Source organism: Falco cherrug, chromosome Z (genome assembly GCF_023634085.1).
Source record: "Falco cherrug isolate bFalChe1 chromosome Z, bFalChe1.pri, whole genome shotgun sequence".
Lineage (NCBI taxonomy): Eukaryota > Metazoa > Chordata > Aves > Falconiformes > Falconidae > Falco > Falco cherrug.
The window spans coordinates 13485907-13500316 of NC_073720.1; the positions used below are offsets into that span (position 1 = coordinate 13485907).

Genomic DNA, 14410 nt, shown 5'->3' on the forward strand with positions numbered 1-14410 from the left:
TATTTCCCTTAAACTCACATTTGGGTTAAAACCAAAATGCTCCTATCTACAAATATTTTTTTTTTCCCTTTAAGTGACATTCATACCACCAAATCTCTCTTGCTAAGGTAAACTGCAATTATAAAATCTTGATACAGATTATACATCTCCATTATTTAGTAATTACATTATTTATGTTTCCATTACTTGTCCTGCATTTCTTGTAGCCTATCACCTTGTAAAACATGATTTATTTCTGCTTGTTAAATTTTCACTTTACAGACTAGTCTCATATACTATGGTTGAACCACACCTACACACTCAGAACACTCTAAGAGATCCTCCCTGAAAATGCATGATCAATCAATTAAGTCCTTCTTACTACCAAGGATATCTTCATTATAGACAAAACACAAGCTGTAAAATAAAAATGGGCCACCATATTCAGCTTAAAAATGAAGGGGGAAAACTGGCCATATTTAAAAGTTTCTATTGGGTAACACAGTATAATAAATGGCAAAGCTCAACAAAAGAAAACATTATAATTAATGAAAATCTACACCTCCACAGCAGCTGCTATATATGTGGACAGATTACACACAGGATGGAAATACCTACTTTTAATCTTACAAAAAGGTTGCAAATATAGCTCACAAATAGAGAAGTGATGGGGACAACAGAAATTCTCAAAATATCAAAAACTATCATAAAGAAAGCAATGTTACTTCATTTCACAAAAAGCAAGGCAGAGATAGGTATAAAAACCTGCTATACTCATTGTCTTCTCTTTGCACAAACAAGCAGATGGATGAAAAATTCAAAAGATTAATAGAACAGAACAGGATAGAGTATTTCAGTGGGAAGTGACCTACAAAACGTTTGAAGTTGTGTTTATATTATTATTCAAATTACAAAAATATGTCATGAAGAAATAAAATATTAAGTTAATCAATTACATACAGAATTCATAAAAAAATGTGATTTTATTTTCATTCAAATAAGTAAATTTATGAAAGAAACTACATTGCAGCATTAACAAAGCAACCGCTATTTGTTTATTGGTATGGAAATTTGTGTTTGCAATAGAGCTTTCAAAATCATTAAAGGTTTTTAAAAAAATACTTAAAAACATATGTTCACATGCTTGCATACCCACAGAAAATCTACACATGATTTTTCTTATGAATTTTACAGGTCACAATTTCATTTATTTGCTTTTTGGTTATGCTTGCCATTCCTGGGCTTTCCATATCTGGTTCCTCTCTCCCCATGGAACAGGAAGTGTTAAAAACATTCCTTAAAAGGGTTGTTCAACAGAGGTTCCCAAGGCAGGAACTAATCACAGGCTTATCATCACAGGAAGCAGTTTCATAATTTTAGAAACAGAATTATGTGAATCTTAGGTTCCACGTATGATATTATGCAGTAAATTATTAAATTTCATTTGCATGGCCTATACATATAAATGAGATTAATTTGACACTGCATAAGCAGTGAAGTCTGTCAATTACACTCATTGTTTCAAAATTAGAACTATTTTTCTGTGCTTCACCTGGCCCATTCAAGTAATATCATGCATTAATATGTAAATAAATTTAAAAAAATTTCAAACCAAAGGATAGAATCCATTTGATTTAAAATAACTTAATAAACAGTATGCTGCACTTGCCTTTTATAGGCTTGGGCGTTGTCTGATTCCAAATACTATGAAAAGGAATTATACCCTCATAGAAACCAAAAAAGTACACCTATATCTTACAAAGGCACCTTTCTCTAAATGGAGAATAAGGACTACTCCATTTCTGTAAGATTCTTCTGATGTCTGCAGAATATATAGATTATGTGTCTGCAGCAGGTATGACACTTAGTGAAAGAATTTTCTGCTGTCATCCAATGGTAAACTGACCACAAGATAATAAAACATGTTAATTAAGTCAACTTATTCTATCTACCATGCAGGAGAATTCTTGTCACAGAAAACATGACAATTTTAATTTTTAAAATGGAAACAAAAAAAGAATTTACTAAATTGCTATGAGCAGCAAGATTTCTATTCAAGGTTATATTAAATGTTCAAATCCTCTACTAAATAGAATTTTAAAAAAGAAGAAATTCTACCACCAACTTCATAGTACTTGTATAAGAAAACATTTAATGTAAGTACCCACTCTTAGAACTGCAGTTGAAATAGCTGTTTTGAACAGTGCAGTCTGAGCACCTATATGTGGTATTATAAAAAAGAAGTAAGAGTATGATGAGAGGTAAAATAAGAGAAAGGACAGAATGAACTTTACGAGTAGTCACAAATGACCAGTGAGAAGAAAGAGAAACAGTGACGTGGTGTATCACCTCGAGTGACACTGAAGACAGGTTTACCTGAGTGTATACCTAGAGTAATGCTACTTCAAATTCAGTGAGGTTTTGTAACTGTCTGGAAAGTTTGGGTTTATTAACTTGATTTGTATCTTGCAGAAACACTTTGCCAGAGATTGAATTCAACTGTGCACAACAAAAATGAACCATCTGAACTTTACTTACTACTTAGTTGCCATTTTTCTTCTAACAACCAGCTGGAGAGAACTTTCATTCATTTACACCAAGTACACAACCATTCTGTGCATAAAAGACTGACTACAAGAAAAACATTCACATAATTTAAGTTCTGTGTTACGATATAGAGGGATTTATATATGTGAGTAATGATTAGGATTGACTGAAAACATCCTTTACCAGTATGTTTTACAAAAAATTTCCTAAGAGAGATATAGTGAGTCAGAATTTCAAGGCTCTGTTCAAGCCATAGAGCTAAGGCAATTTGTGTCACCTTGAAGAGGTCAATTGTGTCACCAAGAAGAAGGTTCACCAAAAAGGTCTGTTCCATCCCCAGTGGAACCCTCTTCTTGGTTAGCTATCTTTATCCAGTTGCAGCCTCCAATCTTCCAACATTTTTTACCCCTTGCCTACTGCCTTTCCCAACTACTCCTAGCAACCCACTAAGGGATCACAGCCTGCATCCCAGAATTTTCACCCTTCTGATGGAAAAAAATTACCATACGAGTATTAAAGGAAAGAAATTGGTAATAAAAACAAACTGTTACGAAGAATGAGATGCTAAAAAATAGGTAATCAACTCAGAGGCACGACAGTGATGTCTAAAATAAAAATTTCCTTAATTCCCCATTCCTTTGTTTTACACACTTGCTTAAAGCCATATCTACATGCCAGTCTCTTAATTCCCCTGTAATTTCATTGTGTCCTTAAGATATGTATGTAGTGATTATTCAGACAGGTTCTAATGAGCTTTCTAATTCCTTTTATCTTGCTTATGTGAACTTCCATTTTGTCAAGCAGTTTGGTTCTTTATTTCTATCACTGACACTCATCTTTTACTGTTTTGATGCTTTTCTTTAGCATTCCTTTACTCTGGAAATGGTTAAGAAACACTGTCTACCCTAAAGCCACAGAATCTTTTCAAGAACTTTCAATGAAAGTAGTTCTATACACTTTAAAAAAACAACCAACTAACAAACAAAAAAACCCGCTGCTTTAGTAAGTCTCTAAGTATTATTAGAAATTAAACGAAACAGCATCAATATTTCAAACATTATTCAATATTACATGCTACTATCCACTGTAGTGGATAGCGATTCCTGGCGAACACATCACACTGGAGACACTGAATTCTCATCTGAAGCTGAAAAATTCTTCAGACCTTGGCTTGAATGCAGAAGTGCTGTAACCAAACAAAATGGAATCATAGTGTCTTAGGTACAACATGTGAGTTACAGTTCCGTGCAATAAGTTAAATTATCTTCTTCCTTACTTGGTTACCAGTATGGAAAAAAATAAAAACATTAGGCAGCTATAACACTACACTTGTTCCTCATACTGGAAGCATTTTGCCCTGTTTGTTCTTCACAGCGTCAGAACTGCTCTGCAGCTCTCTTGCCTTAATCTTGCCCAGTAATTTACTGAGATTTATTCAAGTTGAATCTACATACTAATAATCCACTTTTCAGTACAGGAAATAATGCACCCAGTTACAGTATTTTCCTGCACACAGTGTATCTGTAATTTTCCAGACAGCATCACATACCGTCATCAGTATTTGAACACAGGTGCCATGCCTCTTTAAAATATAGAGAGGCTACTTAAGCAGTAACCGCAGCTCTTCAGTATATTGTGTGCAGCCACATTAGCACTGCCAAGTGTTTGTTCTACAGCTACGTAAAGTGGGGGACGTTTTTTTTTTTTTTTACAGTACTTGTGCAGCACCCTCACACCCTAGCATTTGTCATGCAGATAATAAAAGGAGCAGAGTATATCATAGGAACCAGAGTTCCTCTCCAGTGAAATAATCCCCAAGCCCAAAACAAGGAATGAGAGAGAATAAAGATGGACAGTAAATGTACATATAAAATACAGCTATTGGAAGCAAGATAGCACTTGAAACAGTTCAACCTGCAAGTCAGATGCCTAATGTTCTTGTTTAAAAATAACAGAACTACTGGAGTGCTGAAAGCGACGAGCAGAGAATGCACCTTTAAAATACACAAAACAATGTACTTCTTCACATAATGAAGGGTAATGTAATTTGTTCATATAAAGCCAGGTTAAGCTATGGAACCACAAGCCACTGTCCTTTTTAAACATTTATACAGATTCAAGACTGTCAGCATGTGCTCATGGAAAGAAAAGTTAATTGTACTAGTTTATGTGGATGCAGAAAGTCCTTCACCACAATCAGTGATGGCTGGGAGAATGCTCTGCAGGGCATTTTAGTGTATGCCAACAGGTCTTGGTATATGCTTTCCCCTAATTTCTTCCCCAGAATTTGTTATTGATCATTGTCATAGACAAGAGACTGGACTAGAGAAACGTGGTCTGAATCAATATAGCTGGTGTCTTGTGGCAACAGAAAAACCACAGCAGGAGTCAGGACATGGTTCCAGATTTACAGTGTTCCAAATGTCAGCATGGGCAACGGAACAGAGAGATGTAGCTAGCAAACAGCTGTGGGAACATGTGGTGAACACAAACCTCAAGATCATGTTTTTTTGTTTAGGGTTTGATCATCTTCTGTCCTCAGTACAGACATGAGGATCCCAAGGTGACAGGAGGAGGTGCAGGATGAATATCTTCGGAACTGTGATCAAACAGGATCCAGGGTTATTTAGCCTGGAGAAGAGAAGACTGAGAGGGGATCCTACCAACGTCTACAAATACCTTAGGAGTGTCAAGAGGATGGCGCCAGGTTCTTTTCAGTAGCGCCCAGCCACGGGATAAGGGACAACAGAACAGCCACAAACTGCAACACAAAAAGTTCCTTCTGGGTATGAGGAAGAACTTTTTTGCCTTGAGGATGACAGAGCACTGGAACAGGCTGCTCAGAGATGTTCGTGGAGTCTCCTTCGCTGGAGATATCCAAAACACGCCTCCATGCGATTCTGTGCAACCTAATACAGGTGAATCTCCTTTAGCAGGGGGTTGGACTAGATGATCTTTATAGGTCCTTTCCTACCCTGGCCATTCTGTGATTCTGTGACATGATCATGCCAGAGGGACTAAACAACATTATAGTAAAATGACTAATCAAACTAGAGAAGGAAAAGTGGAAAAGCAGCCGTATGAGAAGCGGAGGCTATTTAGCCTCTTTGTAACTTCCCAGGAAAGAGACAAGGCATGCAAACAATAAAGAAAACTACAAAAAATCATACACAATTGTGTTTATACACAACCTTAGTGATGCACCAACAAATTCTGGTGCAAAAAAGGAAACTCCTGAACCCACATAGTCTTTAATTACTCTTTATCAGTCTAGTGCTACTACTGTCTGCATGGCTTCAATCTATATGCAATTTAATTAAAGAATTCAGGTTACTTCTCCATTTGATTTTTCATAATACTGGTTGTATTAAGATGAAATCATTCCTGCCTAATTAATTCCCCCTTCAGTTTAGTATCTTGAACATTTAAAAATATTCTGATTGTCCTTTTGCGATAAAAGCTTAAGTTCGATGATAACAACTTTTTTAAAGTTTATTTTGTCCTTTTATTCTTTATGCATAACACTGTTGTGCCCATGTTATTAAAAACTAATATCCACAAAAGCTGGAGGCTTGATTACATCATAAGCTCTTTTTTTTTGTTCTTCATACACATGGTTTCTTTCAGAAGGGCAAAGGGAATGAGATGTAATAGACAATCCCTGGCACTGCAATTTCTGTGCTCAACAAATTGCTGTTTGATGTCTTCCATTCCTTTGACCATCATAAATATAACCTACAGACAATTCTCTCCTCTTCCAAAGCAAGTCCACAGGAAGATGCCTGAAGTTTAAAATAAACACGGAGTTTTAGGTGAAAAATTCAGACGCATTCCACAGCCCAGTATTAGTGTCTAAAAGCTACAAAATCCAAAGTATGGTGTCCTGTGAAAAATCAGTTTGGAATTTCCAGGACACTCCACTGGCATTTGGAGCAGAAATGCAAGAATTAACAGAACACAGAACAAATAACCTTATTATTTAAAAATATTAGTATTTTCAGCAAGCGCAGAATTAGGAAAACAAGTTACCTTCCATGTTGACTGCAAGTATTTTCCTTTAAACACTCTCTGGACTCAGCTTTCACAGTGCAGAACACGAACAACCTTCCAAGTTCTTAAATTCAGGGAAAGAATGACATAAAAATTGATTATGACATTATTCCATCTTTCCTCAGAATTCTGTGAGAAAGCTACTCAAAATTTGTTAAGAACTAAGACAGATGAAACAGCAAACCACTACTGAATTTATATGAGAAATTCTGCATCTTCCTCACAATTCTAGTTTATCTGAGTAAGATTATGTCCACCTCAGCAGATAGAGCAACCGATGTTATTTTTAAGCAAAATTTGCTGTTTAGAAATACACTGAATATGATAGTGAACTTGAAGGAATACATTCCATAATTAATTCTAAAGATACAGGAACTACCAGCTTTTCAAAGGCAGAGGCGATATGGAGCGAAGTTATAAACTCCATATAAATCAGTTCTGGTTTGCATTTTTAAAATCAAAGTAAACTTCTGTTAATGGCTACTTACAACATTTAGCTATATATGAACACAAATACACTTACATTGACTTTGGGAGCTGGGAAGAAGAAAGTCCATGATGAAGCTAAAATAGATCTATCGTTTGTATTCTGACATACCAGAAACACACTCTGATGGTAGATACTCCCATTCAAACATTATTATAAAATAAAATCAAAGTTTTTTCTTCCCCTACAGTGTGAGTATTTTTATAACGTAACATATACACAAAACTTTAAAGCTTTGAAAGGATATAAATCTTAATTCAAACATCTCCCCTGTAAGTACTTCTCCCATCTTGAAGTTTTTGTGTGTGTATTTTTATAACATAACATATACACAAAACTTTAAAGCTTTAAAAAGATATAAATCTTGATTTAAACATCTCCCTTGAAAGTACTTCTCCCACCTTGAAGTTTCCTGTTAGTTGATGCATTTGTGTGCCACTACTTCTACAATGACCTTCTTAACATATAAATAACTGGCCAGTTATACATTTACTCTTACAAAACTCAGTAATTTATTTTGATTTAAAGCACTCCTGTAAAATCGCAAAGATTTAATCGGAAGACCTCTAGAAGAACAGAATCCATACTATTTGAAGCTGTTTATATCAACTGTTAATCAGTCACTTTTGATCATTATGGTTAGTTATTAACCTGTCATTAACCACTAGATTCTCTTGTTCCTGTCTTTTCTAGATAAATTAATCCTCTAAGATTCTGTTATTACACTGAAAGGTATTGAAAACATAGTTAGATCAACTATGGATATCTTCCAGAAAAAGAAATAGCCAATTTAAATTCCCATGGCATATACTGGATTTTGCAGATAGAGTTCTCTCCTCTGTGGTCTACAGCTCGGTAACACGTTCTTTGAAACAGGAGTACCAAAACTATTATTTCATATGATTATTTCAGTGTGGTGCTAAACCAAAGCTGACCTAACGCAAACAAAAGCTGAGCAAAGACCAGTGCCAAGCCGCGTTACCAGAGCAGCACCAGCAGCTGCATGGGCACACACGTGTTTCTGAGACTTCCCACACAAACGCACTGTTGAAAAACATCGCTGCACATGTGTCGCATGCATTTAAACGGCAGAGATTTTTTCCACGCTTTTTGCTCTCCCTCCACCCTTCACACGGTGCCAACACAGTAATTCGTGCTATTATGTGAATTGTTTCGGGAAAATTACCCAGGATTATTTTTCGCTCGTTTTCGTTTAACTGCCCGCCTGTTTTTTCAGCCAGAGTCCTCCCCACCGCAGCACCTGCGCTAGCACAGGAGCAAACTCAGCAGCGAGCCGCTGAGGCCGGGGTGGAAGGAGGGGCAGCGATTCACACACGGACCAAGCCCGCAGCCAGCGGCTCGGCCAGCAGCCACACGTTGGCGGGGCCAGGCCGGGGCGCGGCTGAGGCGGCAGACCCCGGTCGCCCGCTGAGGCCTCCTCGCAGCCCACAGCAGAGGATCGCCGAACGGCGGGGGCCACCGGCCACCCGTGACTAGGAAGGCCCCGGTAACCCACGCCCCAGCCCCCAGCGCCCCTGCGCGCAGCCCCGCCCCCCGCGCCCCCCGCCCGCGCCGCGCCAGCCCCGCGCAGAGGCCGCCCCACCGCCCGCCGCGCGCCACTCCCCTCGGCGGCCGCGGGGGCGGGCACGCGCCCCTCCCCTCGCAGCGGCCTCACCTTCCTGCTCGCCTGCCCGCCCCGCCCCGGCCCCGCCCCGCGGCCCCGCCCCACCTGCCGCGCATGCGCCGCCCTCGCGGCGGTTGGGCCGCTGCAAGCGGGCGCCGCCGCCTCCCCCGCGCATGCGCCGCCGCCGGTCGCCGTGGCTACGGGACGCGGTGCCGGCTGTCGCGGGGGGCCGCCGCCGCTGGTCATGTCGGTGATTCTGTGCGAGTGGCTGAACGAGGAGGTGAAGCTCTCCCGGAGCGTGGGTGAGCGGGGCCCCGCCGCGCTGGAGGGAGGCAGGGGCGCGGGGGGCGGCGGGCTGCCCTGTCAGCGCGGGCGGCGGCCGCCGGGTCAGGCCTTGGCGCCTCCAGGGGGTCCCGGGGGTCCTCGGGGCCGGCTCCCGCTGAGCCACCGACGAGCCCTCCCGCCTTCTCGCACCCCCGTACCTCCTCAGGCACCTTTTTAACCTTCATGTGCAAGACAGTGATTTTCAAGGTGAAGTTAATTTTCCTCAAGGCACGAGTGCGCTCAGGTGGTACGAGGAGCTCAAGCTGCAACTGCTAATAAGGACTCCAGAGAATAAAAATATTTTAATATGTTTGCAAAGCAGTGCTTTGTTTTGAATGGTAGGTGTTGTGCTAGCTTTGGAGGAGCATTTGTTCTGCAAGGAGGGAGCAACTTTCTATGGAAGAGAAGCATATTAGGTCTAGCCTTGTTTTCATTTGCATTTTTTTATGGCAAATGTAATTACAATTTATAGATTCTGCTATGATCTTAATGACAGTTATGACGGTGTTTACCTTTTAACACTGGAAATGAGAATTACATGACTACCTAAAGCTTATGTTGCAAAATAACTACACCAAAAGCAGATTTATTTTGTGACTTGAACACTGGTTTTTGCTAGATCAATCTCCTAAAATTCCTCTGAATTTAATAAAAGTTAGACTTCATTTTGTTGTTGAGATTAATATATGAATTCTTGTAACTATCTTACTTCTTTTTTTAAACAAACAACAAACCCCCAAACAGTTCCAGGATCATTGTCAGAAGAATTTTCTAATGGATACCTCCTAGGGGAACTTCTACACAAATACGGTCTTCAGGATGACTTTAATCAGTTTTCACAGAGCAGGTTAGTACATATGGATAACATGTGTTTTACAGAAATTAGACAAATTACTTATTTTTCAGTTAGGATTTACTAATGCAGAGTGGAAAAGACATCTAGAATTTATGAAGATTGGATACATTTCCCATTAAGTTAAAAGCTACTTGTATTTGATGCATGGAATAGCTTCATATTTCGAGAGAGACTGATGATACTTCTTCAAGAAAATTACGCATTTTGATTGTAACCATTAGAGTAGCAGGTTAGACCAAAAGTTCAACAAGAACTCTTCCTGATAGAAGGGTGCTTTGAGCTCTTGTCTACAGCTGGCTCCTGTTCAGGGAGGTGCAATTAGTGATGATACACTTCAGCAGGTGCAAGAATAGGTTAGAAACTCTGCTGAGACAGTGTATGCCTGTTCGACAGAGGTGGTGATGCATGACAGGGCATGATCCTCACTACCCACTGGAGCAACTATTTAGAATGTCAGAGGCCTCAACTCAAGACTGCTCTCCGAAGAAAGGATGTAATTCCCCATGTCTCAGGCTGCAGGGAATGCCCAGAGTCTTTACTTAGCCTTGGCCTAAGGGGGAGAGGGTGGTGTTGCCAGCAGATGTGTGTTCTCATGAAATATCTGTGTCACCAAGTCAAGTTGCTGCAGAAGGAGGTCAGTAGACTGTTCAGCATCACAGATGATGAAAAGGAGATTGACTGGATTTTCTTTGAGATGCTGCAGAAACGGGAACCTGAAATCTCAGCTGTGCTGAGGGAGAGGTAGTTAGAATCTGTGCTTGTTGGGTTGGGGAAAAGGGAGACGGCTTGCAGCTTGTGACTTCTGGCAAGATAAGGAAGATTCCTGGTCCACCTGCTGGTCTGTAGCTGCGCAACAGGTTCAGTAGCAGATGAGACCCTGGTGGCTCTGTGCAACAAAGCATCTGAGCTGGCAAAGTCTGAACCACACAGGAACACTAGGAGGTAAAGGTGAGTGATAGCAGTGGGAGACTTTCTTCTGCAGGAGATGGAGGCACCCATCTGCTGATCTCACATGCCAGCCAGGGAGGTTTGCCACTTGCTGAGGATTGGGTTCAGGACTGTGAAGACTTGTCCAGCCCTTGTACTGTTTATCCCTGCTCTTCTGTATGGGTACCAGACATACTGCCAGAGGGACCCGAAGTGTATCAAGAGTGGCTCTGGGGACAAAAGTCAAAGGCATGGGGGCGCAGGGTTTTTTTTCTCAATTTTACTGGTGGGTTGGAAGGCCTTGATGAGAAGTAGTTAGATTCTACAGGTCAGTAAGTGGTTGTGCAGCCGCTGTCAACAGCAGGGATTTATTTTTCACATTTGTGGGATCCTCTCTGAAGGTGGAAGACTGGAAGGAGGAGATGGGATCCACTTGACCAAGTTGGGAGAAAGCATCTTTGCCAACAGGCTGGCAAACCTGGTGGGGATAGCTTTAAACAAGGAATGAGGAGGGAAGGAGATGATTGCTCTCAAATAAGTCACGAAGTGATTGCCTAGACTGGCAAGCAAGAGGAGGAGGGTAATGTGAATAAGAAAGACAAAACAGTGCAGAAGGCTGCTGCTGTCCACTCAGTGGAGTAATGATGGTTCGTTAACTATGATCTCGAAGCGCAAAAATCAAGACGACCACGCCAAGGGGTTATGCTTCAATTAAACAGCAAAAATCTATTATTTGCCCGTAAAGCGGCTTGCAATAGGTAGAAAGACAGAAAGTAAAGGAAACGTAAAGTAAAAAGAAAAGGCAAGAGGATTATAGCCACCACCATGGGTCCAAGGTGTCCCTATGGTCCCAGGTCCAGGCAGCGTCCCACCGGTCCTTCCGATCGTCATGATCCTTGGTGGGGAAGATCTCCAAAGTTCAGTTGCTAAGAAGCCATCTTTTTATGCCAAGCAACACACCTTTCTCCTCTTCTGGTTCATGGAATGGTGCCAGTCTCCACCTTCTCAAGCCATGTTATCATGCATGTCCAAAGAAGAGTGCCCGAGGCGTGGTTTGCTTCAGAGGTGGGTAGCTTCAGACCAGGAGGTGTGTTTTTGTATTGTAATGATATTATAATGAAGAAAGTTCACCTGAAGATTATGTTTTCTGGTTCGTTGTTATGACCACGGTTGTGATCTATCTTCTGGACAGTTGTTATGCAGCCTTATTGTAGTTGTTCCTTTCAATCCCAGGTGGCAGGGAATGGCATCGTACTCCTTGTACCGTGCAGTTCTCCTTTCCAGGGTGTAGTAGTTCCTTTCAGTCCCAGGTTGCAGGGAGTGGCACAGTACTCCTCGTACTGTGCAGTTCTCTTTCCCAGGGTCTTTGTGTCCCAGTGTCCATGAGGAGCACATTCCATCTCCAGGTCTCTGTTTGCAATGTTGAGACAATATTGTTCTCTTTAGACCGACTCTTACAGCTGCCCACTGCCAAATGTATTTATGCAATCAAGGACGTGCTAAGAAGACAGCATTATGGGAGAAGCATTCACACTTTTTCTGGTAAATAACACAACTGGCTGCCTCTCCGAAGTGTCTGTATACTAATGCATGCAGCATGGGGAATGAAGAGGAGGAATTAGAGGCCTCTGTGCAGTTGCAGGACTACAGTATCATTGGAATCAGAGAGAGGCAGTGGGATGGCTTACACAACTGGAGTGTTGCCGTGGCTGGATATAGGCTCTTTAGCATGGACAGACTGGGAAGGTGAGGGGGAGGAGTTGCCCTTTATGTGAAGGTGCAGAGAAAAAGCATGGAGTTCTGCCTTGTGATAGATGATGACCACTTAAGATCTTATGGGTTAGGATTAAAGGAAAAATGAAACTTGGTCATACTCTGGTGACTGTTTGCCACAGATCACTTGAGCAGAAAGAAGTAAGTAAGTTTTTCTTGAGACAACTGGAGGAATCCTCCTTTTCACAGACCTTGATCTGAATAGGGAACTTCAATGAAGTTGGTATCTGCTAGAAGAGAAACACTGCCAGGCACAAGCAGTCCAGGAGGTTACTACGTGCATTGATGATAACTTCCTGAGAAATGTAATTGAGGAGCTGAAGAGGGGAGACGTTCTACTAAACCTAGTATGTACAAACAAGGGGGATCAGATGCAGCTTTAACTCCAGTGACCAAGAGTGGAGTTAATGGTCCTGAGAGAAGTGAACAACCTGTCAGGAGAGCAAACTTTGGCTTTTTCGGGGATCTGCTTGGAACAATCCTGTGTAAAATGATTCTGGAGAGAAGAGGGGTCCAAGATTTTTTTAAACTTTTATTTTTTTCCTTCCAAGGAGCATCATCTCCGAGAATAATCCATCTCACTGTGAATAAAACTGAACAAAGGCAGCAGGAAGCATGAATGGGAGAAAAAGGTGCTACTGACAAAACTCAAACATAGAAAGGAGGAACACAATGTGGAAGCAGGGTTCAGGTGACCCAGGAGGAGCACAGAGAGACTGAGTATGCAGGGATGGCTTTAAGAAAGCCAGCACCCATTAGGGGTAACAAATGGTGAGAGACACAGAGGCCATCATGAAGGGCTTTTACAGGTATCTCCACAGCAAAAGGAAGGCTAGAGAATACATTAGCCTGCTGCTGACTTGGGCACAGGACCCGGTAGAAAAAAAAAATCACTGCTTATATTGAGGAAAACACTACTTGTGCTCCCAAAACTTTTAGTATTCTTCACAGGGCTCTGAAATTTTTTGACTGACCTCAGATTGACTTTTTGTTGTGACATTATTTGTACCCATGTGAAAGAGCAGCAATGGGTAGTAGTCTGAAGGTTGTACTAAGCTCTTCACTCTTGTGGTGACGTTCCTAATTTGGACCCCAAGGAGGCAGAAAACTTTTCAGAAGGCCCAGTCTGCAAATGGATTCTTCCTGGAGGGAATCAGCGATGATCATAACTCACTGTTGTTTCTTCTTAGTGCTGTTCTTTCTGCAGGTTTTGTTGTGAGGGGTTGGTCTCTAACCTAGGCAAGACTGCGTGTGCAGATTCCTTCTCTGTCTTATTTTGTGTTTCATCCACCATTCCCAGGGCTTCGTACCTATTCTGTAACGGTACCTTAAAGGGTAAGGAAGGATTTCTCTTACCACTCCATGCTGTAACCTTCTTCCACCCCTCCCTGTCCCCTGTGACACCGCCTTCCTCCTGGCATGAAGCAAATCCAGGATGTGCCGCCGTAGTGGCCATGCTGAGTTGACTCACGTGCATCACAGATGGCAGAGTATGGCTCCATTGATGAATCTCCCTCTCCTTGAATACTCTTGAATACTCCTCAGTCTACCATGTGAAAGGCTGAGGTGCTTAATGCCTTCTCTGTCTTTATCTACTTTACTGGTAAAACTCTCAATCAGAAATGCCAGGCCCCTGAGACTAGCAGAAAAGTCCGCAGCAAGAAAGATTCACCCTTGCTGGAGGAAAAACAGTTTAAGGAACATTTAAATAAACTGGCAATACACAAGTCCATGGGACCTGATGGCATATACCCACACATGCTGAGGGAACGGGATGATGTTATTGCTAAGCCACTCTCAATGATCTTTGAAAGGTCCTGGTGACTGGGAGAGATTCCTAGGA

The 14410-nt window shown here is 41.5% G+C and overlaps 1 protein-coding gene and 1 long non-coding RNA gene across 2 annotated transcripts in view; one reads left to right on the top strand and one right to left on the bottom strand.

Annotated features, from left to right (window-relative positions):
* Positions 1–1941: 1941 nt before the first annotated feature.
* Positions 1942–8568, bottom strand: LOC114016873 (uncharacterized). The gene is made up of 3 exons (XR_003561618.2): positions 7100–8568; positions 6556–6640; positions 1942–6308 (listed from the first exon to the last, which is right to left on the bottom strand). It is a non-coding gene; the product is annotated as an uncharacterized LOC114016873 (long non-coding RNA).
* A 312-nt stretch (positions 8569–8880) lies between these two features.
* The window catches only part of SPEF2 (sperm flagellar 2), an 87231-nt gene continuing 81701 nt past the window's right edge, over positions 8881–14410 (top strand). The window contains exons 1-2 of the mRNA XM_055699863.1: positions 8881–8989; positions 9756–9858. Of these exons, the coding sequence (XP_055555838.1) occupies positions 8932–8989; positions 9756–9858 (161 nt within the window). The 5' untranslated portion in view covers positions 8881–8931. The remainder of the gene's footprint in view (positions 8990–9755; positions 9859–14410) is intronic.